At 42.1% G+C, this 12,920-nt stretch overlaps 2 protein-coding genes across 11 annotated transcripts in view; one reads left to right on the forward strand and one right to left on the reverse strand.

Moving 5' to 3' along the window:
* Positions 1-4,436, forward strand: part of LOC111260808 (clavesin-2) — a 33,170-nt gene extending 28,734 nt beyond the window's left edge. For all 10 annotated transcript variants that reach the window (XM_022833828.2, XM_022833829.2, XM_022833833.2 and 7 more), the window contains one exon: positions 3,054-4,436. In XM_022833828.2, coding sequence (XP_022689563.1) covers positions 3,054-3,368 — 315 coding nt within the window. In that variant the 3' untranslated portion in view covers positions 3,369-4,436. The remainder of the gene's footprint in view (positions 1-3,053) is intronic.
* LOC111260807 (metabotropic glutamate receptor 5) overlaps positions 1-12,920 on the reverse strand; it is a gene marked incomplete at its 5' end in the record, with an annotated part of 161,967 nt that overhangs the window by 63,722 nt on the left and 85,325 nt on the right. Inside the window, 2 exon segments of the mRNA XM_022833827.1 lie at positions 9,077-9,294; positions 9,585-10,288. Of these exon segments, the coding sequence (XP_022689562.1) occupies positions 9,077-9,294; positions 9,585-10,288 (922 nt within the window).

A 12,920-nucleotide genomic window follows, 5' to 3' on the forward strand; every position in this document is an offset into this window, starting at 1 on the left:
ATGCCCAATACGTTTGCACTATTTGGACCAGACGATCGTTTGTCGCGTTTCTTACATTGACATATATACGCTTCAAGGAAGATATTTAACTAACAACTTAATGTCGTGTGTTCGAGCAAATAGTCAGTCAACAGAAAAACATCGTGCCGATCTACTCGGCGCGTCCTTTACCATTAAAAGATTAAAGGTAAACGACGTTTCGACGTCCTTCAGTTTCCTTTACACAACGAATTTCTGTGGTCCAGCCATTCGATTTTCTCGTGGCAATATTTGTGTATTGAAGAAGCAGTAAGATCAACGAATCAAAATATAACATCCTTCCTAACCATTTGTAGCTTATCTTCTACAATAGAAAAACAAACGCCATCTGAAATATTTTCCATTGTACAACCATGTCGCTAGCTTCAGACGGTTTCAGAGAATGGCATACTGAAGTGCTTAAAATATAAGAATACGTTAAAGACAGCATTGTCGAAGCGTTAACACATGATCAAGCATTATTATCTCTACTGCCGTGTCGCGATATTTCCTCAAAATTGAATTGAAAAAAAAAATACTCACTGCTATGTTACTATCATTCCTTCTATCGTTTCTGCTTATTATATAATACATGATGAAAAGGCGTCCTGTCGTGATCAATATACAAGTTTCTGTAACTGTGCCATTGCGTTTATCAACGATATGCGGGGCTCGTTAACCTGCGACGGACAATCGTAATTCAAGGACGACATAGACGGGACCACACAGAAGCACGGCACAGTAATCGTGCGGCACCACACGGTCTGCCCCTACCTCCAGACAGGGTTCGTTGGATGCCCTTCTGATCTTACGAAGCGTAATAATAATAGCAGAGAACGAATTGCTTCTGTGGCCAGCCGGCCGGCCGGCCGGCCGGCCTATGAATAATGGACGAACAAAATACTGTATTGACACAGAAGCAGTTGCCCACGTTTTTATCGTCACAGAAACACCGAAGCTATAGTGTATAATCCTGTCATGCCCCTTTTCTATCAGATAGTAAATTGATCCAAAGATAGCAGCTCGCAAGATGTTCAGCCGACGCTTGTGCGCATTTGATAGTGCTATAGTTGGCTTTTTGGCTATCAGTATTGCTTAATCGATACTCCATTTGTACTGTGGATTTGGTGGCCTACTGGCCATTTCGGAAGTCGATCAGTGATAAATGAATCACCACGGCATTGGCAAGACTACAATCAAATGATGACGGACTGACACCTAGATGGAGAATGCTAATATTGGTAGGGACCAATAAACTTAGGTAGGCGCTATGAACTAGTACGGCTGGCCAATAACACATGTTTCAATGCTTTGTGCCAATATGGTAGACGAGCCTACATTTTGCGGACTCGCTTATCCGCAAGCGAGTCCGCAAAATGTTCTGTGTAAGCCGTCCGTATCAGGCCAATTGGGATTAGCTAGGTTCCAGTGCTCTTAAGTTATTTAGATGTATTATCATAATAGAAACGAACTCCTGCTATCGGTAAGAATATTGTGACGACCGTTATACGCACTTGGCACCTCGTTGCTGATTATAGGAACACTGGCGTTTGCTGACATTGACCTACGTGAACAGATGAGAGGTTAATGAGTATACCGAATTTTAGCGTGCGTTCGAAGGATTTTGTGCCCGTTGAAGTGACTCGTGGGAAAATATGAAATATCCCGTGAGCAAGACCTTTTACTTACAAGAATAAACAAAACTTTTATTTCTTTAAATCTCTCACTGTCGTATAAAATCAGATAATAGCCTAAGACATTGCGGTTGGACGATATTGACATTGTATTCGTCTCAGGCAAAAAACAGTATCTCTTTCATTATTGAAAGATGGTAAAGTCCATAGCCGTTGAAGGAAAGCAGCAGTAAGCCGCTGTAGAACTAGTACAAAGATGTCACTAGCAAATAATAAACCCGACATCTCTATTTGCTGTGAAGTTTTGGGGATGCCTTTCCTCTTACAACAAAAATAATAGCAAGCAGAAAAATGCAAGTAGAAAAATAGTAGCAGCGACAACTACCTAATTAGCTATTTTATTTTCGGATTCTGGCGTCCTTGAGACATTTTACTGACCTGCGGTATGGTCCAATAGATAGGACAGGCTTGCTTCTCGTCCTTGAGATACTGATGCGTACGCAGTAAGAGCTTGACATTGAAAACAAGTATTTCCTGATCAGACTACAAGGTATTGGTTGCTATTAATATGGCAACTGGTTGTATATCAGCGTCCTGCTATAAGTAAAAATCCTGTACTAAACTGTAAATATATGTGCATGTTAAAATATAAGACTTGATGTAAAGAGTAAATTTTGAAGAAAATCCTAATGGTAAGTATGGTGAAGTCTCAGCGGTATAATCAGCAAATTACTTTTAAGACACCTAAAATTTGTTCACGGGATGACTCGGTCTTGAAGGCTATCAGGATCTCGGTTTAAACGTGCTCTAAGACAATGCCCATCCCCCCCCTTCCCCCCCTGAATTGCACTCTGTGACCAGTGACTAGTACGCGGGTGAACCATTGGTAGACCGGGTATTGGCACGTTTGGGTGGGCATGGGGGTTCTTTTTGAATAGCACATCTAACTGAACGTGGGCAATTCACTTACCTTCTTTTCCGCCTACTCTGCCGAAGTTTATTATAGCTGTAGTTTTTTCTGTTGCAACCTTACAGTTAATTGCCCTGTGCCCCCACCAATAAATGATTCGTCTGTCTGATCGCTAATGCCCGCAGTTTTGCAGGCTACAGATACTTTAAAAGCAAATTTATATACACATATTTTCTTTAAAGTGCCGTCACTTGAAACTCCCGTCCTCCAGGGTGTGTCTATCGGTGTTTCTCAGGATATTCTCCTAAACATTGACCTACTAAACTTAAAAGGTCTGAGACCAAATGGAGAAAGACTTCGTTCCATGCTGGGAGAAGTCAAGTGTCCAAAGCAATGCCTAGCTGTAGTAGCGGGCATCAAAATCCGAAGCACAACGGACGCGGGTCCTGTATATATTTTTAAATATTTTTTCTCTCTTTTTTTACATTCAGGTACTTGTACATACCGTTCAGGATGCATTTCCTGCTCGTTTCAAGGCTATTCATGTGGTCAACCAGCCGGGCCTGTATGACTACATCTATGCGTGCATTCGACCCTTCCTTAAGCCAAAAATTATGAAGCGGATTCATCTACACGGCAGTGATATGACGTCGCTGCATGAGCACATCGACCCAGAGATACTTCCCGAGGAGTATGGTGGCCAGGCTGGGCCTTTCAATAATGACTGGATTTGTCAGCAACTCTACCAGCGGGACGAGGAGTTCCGCAAGTACAGCCACTACGGATTTCCCAGAAATGAGAAATAAACTTGTTTTAGTTGTACTTGACCATCACATACGTTGGTTTAGCTCGTAGGCGATTTACGTTTTGCAAGACTAACAGCGATCGCATGACGATGTTTATTCATTAGCCTTTGAGGACAAGCAATACATATCTAAGCCGAAGAATAGAATGACTGAAATTTTTGCCCATCTGACATTTTGCAGCGTTTCGCTTATTTTGTTTAGCGTGTTGGACAAAGACATGCTGCATTATCTTTTCTTCTATATCCTATATATATATATATATATAGGATATATTTTAGATCTTCCTTTGTCCGTTCCAAAATGGTATATATATATATATATATATATATATATATACACAGACATACAGATAACACTGTGCTAGCTATGTAATGGCTGTTCAACTCTATATAGATATATAGCACCAGTGCATACTTCATAATAATACACTAAATAGATAATTTTTCCTTGAACCTATGCAGACCACAAACACACCTGTCATTTGTCCGTAACGAAGTTGTGTCTATATCAAAAATAGACTTCGTGTATTCGGGTCATGCTATATTTGTGATTTGACGCCCCTTGATATAGTACTGAAGAGGCCTGATATATATCCCTTGCGGATGAGAAATTTTCTTCCTGCTTCGTGCTATCTACCTAGCATTGTGTTATTCCTAGGAGGTGTTGTTTTCCTCAGAAGCTCAAAAGTTAGAACTTTTTGAAAGTTTAAACGTTTCTCCAATTTTATTGTTGTATTCATATGAGGTTGCCCGTATTTTTTTGGGTTTTAGCAACCTAATTTGGTTGTATTAAGCTGATAGCCTGTAGGCTGACATGTGAGATGTTATCTGTTGGTAGAAATCTAACAACTTCTATTGCCACCAGTTATTTTGTGAATAGTAGATGGAACGATGACATGATGACGAAAAGCAGTAGCAACCGATATATAGCGAAACAAAAACATTTTCAACATGACCAAGTGAGATATATAAATCGGTTGAAGAACACATACAACCGACGTAGACTGTATGGTGTATAAAACAAAGGGATAAAAGAAATAAATTTTACAAATAAGATTTGTTTCAATTATATTGCACGTATTCCTTCGCTATTCTCTGTTTGGCTTTTTATTAGCTTGGCTTAAATTGTAATGCTCTTCCAGCAATAAATTGCCTTGGAACGGGTAAAAAAATTTCCTTATACTCCACCTTTTTCTGCGAGCTGGCGAGCAAGAAGGAAGGCTCATCCTGAATCTGCTATTCCTCGTCTGCTGGTAGCGCCGTGCCACTTATCACATACTATTCTATGCGTTGAGGATCCCAAATGGTTTGCGAACTAACGCCATAGGACTAATCGGTATCTGCATTGCAAAACATCACGAAGCTTTGTTTTGGCCGTTAGCTCGACAAATTCGTATATAGTGACGATGCAATGCATGGCAAAACCCCTACAGTTTCTCACAGTGCAGGCAACAATTCGTTTCCAAGTGTAGCAACTGCAGAGCTTGCGGAGGTATCGGGCTAGGACGAGGCCAGTGTGTTTTACGGCCAAGAAAGAGTTCACGTACCCATGCTACTTTATCGGGTCTTTTCGTAACCATCCATTTCAAGCTTTCAAGTTAGTACGTTGTCAGACATAAAGCCGTAATTCCTGGGTATTGTATTCTAGCCTTCTTTTATTATTCGAGCAATACTTTCACAAGAAACTTTAGAAAAGTTTATTTTATTAAATGATCTGAAATAATACGCACAACCTAATTTTGTCGTGTAATCGTTTGTTATTTAGTCGGAACATTCCTCGGTAATATACACAATAGATTGCAACAAGTTGTATTGCGTAACTTATTTTGGGAACCACAGAAACTCTAGGCCAGTCAATGTTTGGCCATGTGTATGACCGCTGGAGTCTTCGGTTAGCGGTTTGCTCCTTACCACCTACCACCACTACTCCGCAAGACGATAATGCACTGACGGGCTGACTATAGAACCACTGGCGAGCTTTGTTTTATTGTATACGATTGTCGCTACTGATATAATATGAACAATGACTAGAATCAAATCGTATGTTGATCATAACTCTATGCGTGGACGTCTGCGTGGAAGCCAGCAAGGTCCAGGAGTTTTTCATTCTCATCATTACCATTACGCTGCTATGCTATCTCCACTTATGCTAGTCCCGTTGGACCAAGGCGGAACAAAGCCAGCACATTTGCGAAGCGTGGCATTGCCTCTACTTGTCTAACAGTGGAATCAGCCTGCACGCAGCCAGCTATTACTTATCGCCACCTATCATCATCGACCTTAGCGAGCGTGTGCGAAATGAGAAATGTTTTCTGTGCCAAGTTCTGCCGCCCTGCCGACTATTCAGCGGACGAAATCGCCCTTTCGACCTTCGCTTGCAGGCTCATTAAAGCCTCCCCTATCACGTCCTAACTTCTTCTCCTTCAGGTTCAACGGCGTGTGAATAATACCCAGTAGTTCTTGACGCCCGAAAGCCCAGAACCAATGAGTTTTAGCGTGGGGACACCGGCCGAGGTGACGGCTTTGTCTTCTTTATCTTCTTTTTCAATGTAGTCTTCGTTGTCATCTTCGGCAGAGGCGGTTTCTTAATAACGGACTGGATCGTGGCTGATGACTGGCATCGCTGAAAAAGAGCTGCAGCAGCGGAAGCAGGATTCAACACAAAGCTGTATTGTACGTCGCGCGATTTTCGTGTGGTTAGGGCAACGACAATGGCATTGGACTCTGGCGAGTTTCCTTTACCGTCGAAGTCGGCTAGGGCAGAATCAATTAGAAAGAGGAACAGGGCAAAATGCAGCCACGACTTTGAACGCGTAAGGTGGAATACCGGCTTGGTTCAGACGGTAAATATAGTCTCTTGACCGAGGCTAACCGGTTAGCAAACAAAGTTTGTAATTGCTGACTAAGAGAAAATACAATCGGAGAAGTGCTCGAAACAAGAACACATTTAAATGTGAAACGCTAGCGAATAGTTTAGAACAAATTTAATCCTACACATCACTAACATCAAGCAGATAGAAAACAAAAGCCCGCAGTTACCCCGGCTAGTTCGAAGTATCTGGTTATCTCAGTTGTCAAGGCATTCTAACGTGGGGCAAAATCCGTTTCAAGTGAAGAACCGCGCCAGTGAACTTAAGTTCAGTTATGGCTCTATTATTTTGCCATTAATGCGGCTGAAGTCTCTGTCATGTGCTTCATAGTGTTGATAGCGGCCTTTCTTGCCTCGTCAAAAGTGAGCGGCGATTTGCGTCACAGCTTCACGCTAAACATAGCACTCTAAGCAATACAGCGTAAGAACACCAGAGACATTTTACACGGGCTTCGAGCTAGAAGGACGCGAAGTGAATAAGCACAGCGAGGAGATATCAGAAAAGCTATGAAAACAGGGCTCTGTATACGAAAAGTACTTGACTCGTCCTATCCCGACCTCGTAAGTATTCGGTGACCTAACGAAGTTTATCTTAGTTATGTTAAGACAACAACAAAGGTTTCGTACTCAAGTTCATAATATAGGCAGGTAATGAACTCTGGCTGGCAATTTGTAAATAAAAGGCTGCCAGTAGAGCGTGTACATAGATATATACGAACTAGCTAATATGAGGAACGAAAATTAAGGTCCTAGTGAATTTCAAAGTAAGGATGTCCGCGATTAGAAACAAGCAATGTGAAAGTCTCCTGTTTTTATTGTATTACATGTAGCAAATTACTTTTATTATGTATAATAGCTTCGAAACTCTTAATTCTCCTACAGTGATTTGATTAGGCGCCTTGTCAACTCTGAAAACTACAGCCGGACTTTTGTACTGTGAAAATTTTTACTTTAAAAAGAAAAAGGACGGAAATGTCGATTATGACGTCGCGAAGCAAAAGATAAAAGGCCAAATGACCAGTAACAGAATGTGTCCAGTGGAATGGTAGACTGACCGAGTGTTATCCCCTACAGGAAAACCGTGACACAACTTATCGGAGAATCAGAGTAGGGACCTATTGGACCTCGTAGCGGCCATCGTTCACCCTCTGTCTCTTTTTTACTCGCACTACAAAAGCAAAAGGCTTCGAGCACGAGCTAAGACGCTTCGCTGTCTATCATCGTCGCTGCCTTGCCACTTGTCTTCGGATCGTACCAGTACGCCCCGAAACCTTCTTCATTGGCACTCAGGAGGAAACAGCGCCAAAGCTAGGGCGCTTCATATAGACTTTTCCTTTAAAATTCTTCGTCTGCGGCGCCTCCCCAACTAACCCTGTTGCTCGTCCCGTTCGTGATCCGAAATCAATCGAACTTCGAGAATTCCCTGATTCCGACAAGGACGCACCAAGCCGATCGGATCGCTTCCTCAAACTGATGCCGTCCGCGTATTGGCTACTCCATTCTTTCTGCTAAAACTGCTGTCGTCGTCGTCGTCTCCGTTGATGTACATGGACCCTGCTGATGCGTCTATTGAGCAGATAAGCGCCAATACAGCATTGCTGACTGTGGTCCCAGCAGCAGTGGTGCTATTGACGCATCGGCACGAGCGTCGTTAGAAGGGGTGTCGAAAAGTGTTTCGGCGAGCAGTACGCTCAAGCTGGAGTGCCTTTACAAAGCAACATCGGCGTCGTCAACCAACGCTGTACTCCCTGATAACTGCTAATGGCTCAGCAGCCGTCGGGATGTAGATGTCGGGGTGTGCCTGCTTTGCAGGCAAGCAAGACAACGTACTGGGAAGGCGGCTAATATTCATGGCCTGATAACGAGGCTTTCTACAGTTGTAGGCTTGCTGAGAGCGAAAAAGATAAGTCAAAGCGAATATCAAAGGGCAAGGCAATCAGGCTGATACTTTCATACGAGGCCAGTCATTTAGTGAACAATAGCGTAGCGAGTAAACGGAAGCTAAATAGCTGGCTGCGGGATATTTCAGTCCAGATTACGACAACGACAGGACGGCTGTAACAGCTATTTTTTTTAGCGAAATAATCGTTCATCATTACCCTGTCTCCGTCTGGGAGATCAGCAGGGTAGTAGTAACCAACTGTCGAGAAGGCAAAGACAATAACGATAGCTTGTAACAAAAAGCTGCTAACTGTAGTTGTAGCCATTGTCAGGGTGGCACCACAAGAAGTAGCAATCATAAATAGCAAGCACTATGCATTATCCGCTCTGAAAAGAGAGATCCCATAGTAGTTCCTTACAAATTCAGAGAGCTTTGTTTGTCCCAAACTTGTGCCGCCCGGTTTATTGCGAGCAACGCACAAAGATTGGTCACTTTCACAATCGAATTTAGCTTTTCTTTTACACAACAAAACAGGCTTTATCATATTTTTCCTAGGAGGAATCCTTTAAACGCCAGCTATAGCATTGCTACTTCATGAATAATACAGGCAGAGTATGAATCTGTGTACTTACTATTAGCCTACTCTCTACATTAAGCAGCGCCTTTCGGCCTTCCGGACTGCAACCTACAATATATCTAAAACGTATTTATAAAATTTTAGTAGCGCTAAGCCTTTCGTACGTTTGTTTCACTGTCAACTCGCAACATCTGCCCACCGTTGAAGCGATGCCGCGGTCCTCTTCAAAAAGTGGTTATTATCTGTACCATATTGCTGTTGTCGATGCTATCAGCCTGTTGACGTGTTGAAGGTTTTCCCTAAGCTTTGTAACTTTTTAAGCTTCCAAAACTGTAAACTTTGTGAGCGTTGTCGTGAAGCTGATGAAATCGTACCACTCACCTTGGCGATCCCATTGAGAATTCCGAAGCGGAGTGAGAGGAGTTTCTCGATACGTTCGAGTTTATATAGCCTATGTGGCATCGGACGTCCTTGGCTGTTGTAAATGCTGAGCGGTTATTTTTTTCTGGTCGGAATAAAATGATATAGACCTTCGGTAGGAAGAGTAGTACTAAAGCGACCAACGCCGAAAATGAGATACACAAGCATAGCGTGATCACCTGTGTGAGCAGGCAACCAAACAAAGAATCGAGTAAGGTTAACCTATTTCGTAGCGATCAGCACCCTCCCTACTCCTGATTGTGTATTTGACTCCTGACTAAATGCAGAGTGTATGTTTTTAGAAGTTAAACTAATCCCGATTTGACTATAAAGCGAAACTTGAATAGAACCTGCTAAAGTTAGCAGAGTACTTATTAGTCGATTACGTTAAGGAAAGGCGCTACTGTTCGAAACGTGATCAGCTGCAAATACTATGATCACTTTGTACAAGGTTAACCTTTCTACTTACTCTATGTTTGCTGCCAAAGTATATAGGTACAAAGGCCATCCAGATGACAAGTGTCGTATACATAGTGAAGCCGATAAATTTGGCCTCATTGAAATTCTCTGGCACGTTTCGCGTTTTCACAGCATAGACCGTGCACATGGCGATTAGAAAGAAATCAAAACCAAGTGGCGCGATAATGCCCAACGTGGTTGTATTGCAGATGATTTTAACTCGACTCAGGTCGGGATAGTCATATTTGGCATCTGGCGGCTCGAACACGATCAGCGTGACAATGATTCCGACCTCGACACCGATGAGCAGTAAGGTTATGACAACCTGTGCGGAAGCGCTCATGAAACGTGGCTTCTTCGTGATAATCTTCTTCTTAGAGCCAGCGAGAATACATGCTATCCTGTTGGTCTTCGTGACGAGAGCAGCATACATCATGGCGAAACTGAGACCAGGTAGGACCCGTGTGAAGCTGCAAGTGAGCACGCTCGGATACGCGATGAGGAAGAATGCCGAGCAGTAGCAAGCGAACATGCCAACCATAATGATGTAAGATAGTTCGCGCGTTGAGGATTTCACCACTGGTGTGTTATTATGACAGATGAAGATCACCATCACGGTTAAAGTAGCGATGATACCACACACCGATATAGAAATAGCTACTATTGAATCAGTATCATACCAGTGTATGTATTCGACGGGAATCACCTGGCACCCTGAAACGGCAAGGAAGCGAATACAGGAAGGAAATTAGATATGTATTGGGCATACTAAACCGTCAACCCTGAAACATCTGATCGTATTGTCCCGTACAATCATGCCGTTCGTAGAGATATCATACACTCTTCGAAAGTGAGTTGCCTATGGGGGAATATGCCTTCAGCTGTGGTTTTAGCTCTGACCGAGTCAGCTGCGTGCAAACGTACGACACTCCAGCTCGTTTTGCCTGTATTTTTTTTCTCCTCATTTATTTACCTTTTTCTTTGACTCCATGAGTAATAAGAGTCATCCGAGGTAGGTGCCGTATCTAATTGTAGGTAAAGGATCCCTTACATTACTAGCAAAAGGGACCGATTTGCTCTTAATAGGGTAATGGCTTCCGTTTGCAAACATGTAGATCATATTACGATAGCACATTCGTATTTAGCTGTAGCATTTCGGCTTCGAATCCTCGGGCATCATAGAATAGCGTGCTCCGCAATGCGTTCACGATAAAACTACGCTCGTACGTCGTGGCCATCCATGACCCCGTAAGGAGGTGCATTTTGTACATAGATTTTTATCGCTTTTTTCCAACGTTAAACAGGAACGGTTCTGACATTAACAGCTGTGGGTATTCTGACATGTTGCAATGTCTCTAACAGTGCGGTCTATCGTTTTGCTTGATTCGATAGGAATACGACTATGGAACAAGCAATAAGATGACGTTGGAAAAGACTAACCGTTGACGAACAATATTCAGGCGCTGTACTAAGCTGTCTTAGGTATTTACTTAGAAATAGCATTATAAATGATATTATCTACGATTATTTATAGTGCTGGCTGGTAATTTTACTAGTTAACTCTATGTTAGCTTATGGGGCCAAGTAAAATACATTAATTAACGTATACGGCAGCCGTTTTCTGTGAGCAGATCTCGTCGAAAAGCTCAAAGTAAGGGACATGCAAAGAAGATGAGCAAGCAAACAAACAAGGAAATGAACAATCTAAATTCGACATCATCTCGCTTGAGGATATTAATACAGTTTCACTCGGTACAGAAGAGACACAGCCGGAATTGAAACAGAAAACAAACCGAACACACACGGAAGGTAAGCTACATAACAGATAAAAACAATAGAAATAAACCTTCCGTTCACTGTAATCATTCATCTTTAGACCATAGGTTCAACAGCTTTAAAGTCCAACTTAAAAAATCTAAAAATCCACCTTAATGGCTAACCCACACATACAATATTATTATTATGGCTTTCAGAGCTGCAAAGCTAAAACAGCTGTCCACCTGGTTAAACTGTCATATTCCTGAAACCACCATTCGTAAATTACTTCTGGAATAAGAGTACTTGAAGTCTCAAGAGAGGTGCACGGTCGTTGGAAACCGAACAGTCAAGACAGGGTAAACTACGTTGCATGTGTGAAGGGGTGAGGTAAAGAAGTATGGCAGGAGGTCCATTGTTTCATAGGATCTGAGGAGGGGCTGTGGATTAATACGAAATCGCGTAGGATCTGATATTTGACAGACCGGAAGTACACGATGTACCTAGGACATGGCCGGAATGTTAAACTTGGTCAAGCTCTTCATGCTGATGCACTGTAAGGTTGCACATTTGACCACAAAAGTACTGCATATACACCATCTGTATACGTATAGGGTGGGGCAAACGCGCGATCTCGATTTGAATTCAGAGGCACAGGAAGTATTCTTCGTACTAACAACCTTCGTACCTACTTGTAGCCGACACACGTTCGTACCAGCCTAAATTGAAAAGAGAACGTGCGATACGCAAAACTATTTTATCGAAGTTACCATTACGAAGGCGGCCTTGGTAATTCAAATCAAATCACTTCTAATTTATAAAACAAAGAAAAAAACATTACTATGTACAATATGCAATAATAGAAGTACTGAACTTCGCATCTTAGTGCCACACACATTTTTCAGGTAAACATGTTAGTTTCATAGCCTTTCTATAGTGTACAGGTAATCAGCTTGCCGCTGAAATTGTTTGGTAATAGACTAAAATGCTTAAAAATGAGATTGGAGGTAAAAAGGCGACTTCTCATAGGCATATCTATATCGCCGTAAAATACAAAGCGAGGAGCAAGAGTATAGGTTCTTTACCGATGTATCCTTTTCGCACCATTCTCTAGAAGACATAGAAACTGTACGCGATCAAAAGTTTTCAAGTGTTGGCTTGAATGAAACGCTATACGTCGGAGACGTATGTGCACTGAGATAACATTCTTAAAAATGGCTGATCTAAAGCCTGGTTTTTCCTGCTTGACCAACGGATGATTTTATTAAAGCGGTTCATTCTTTAAACCATAATCTAGTGGGTTTAATTCACACGTAAAAGTGTTAAGATGTTCTTATCTTTTCTTTTTTAGCGGTGTCTAAACAATTGGCCATAAAATAAAGTTGCGAATAAGGAATAAAATTTACGCATATAGGCATGGTGACCGCAGACAACATGCATTCGTCTCAAGTGATACGGAAAAGAGTACTCAAGTATGGTTCTAATGTGCCCACCACGCGCCCACTACCTGCATCCATGTACAATACAGCAGTTGAAACTTAGAGATAGATATATATATATACATATATATAAGCGATTCACGCAGAAGGTG

Source organism: Varroa jacobsoni, unplaced genomic scaffold, assembly GCF_002532875.2.
Source record: "Varroa jacobsoni isolate VJ856 unplaced genomic scaffold, vjacob_1.0 scaffold_480, whole genome shotgun sequence".
Lineage (NCBI taxonomy): Eukaryota > Metazoa > Arthropoda > Arachnida > Mesostigmata > Varroidae > Varroa > Varroa jacobsoni.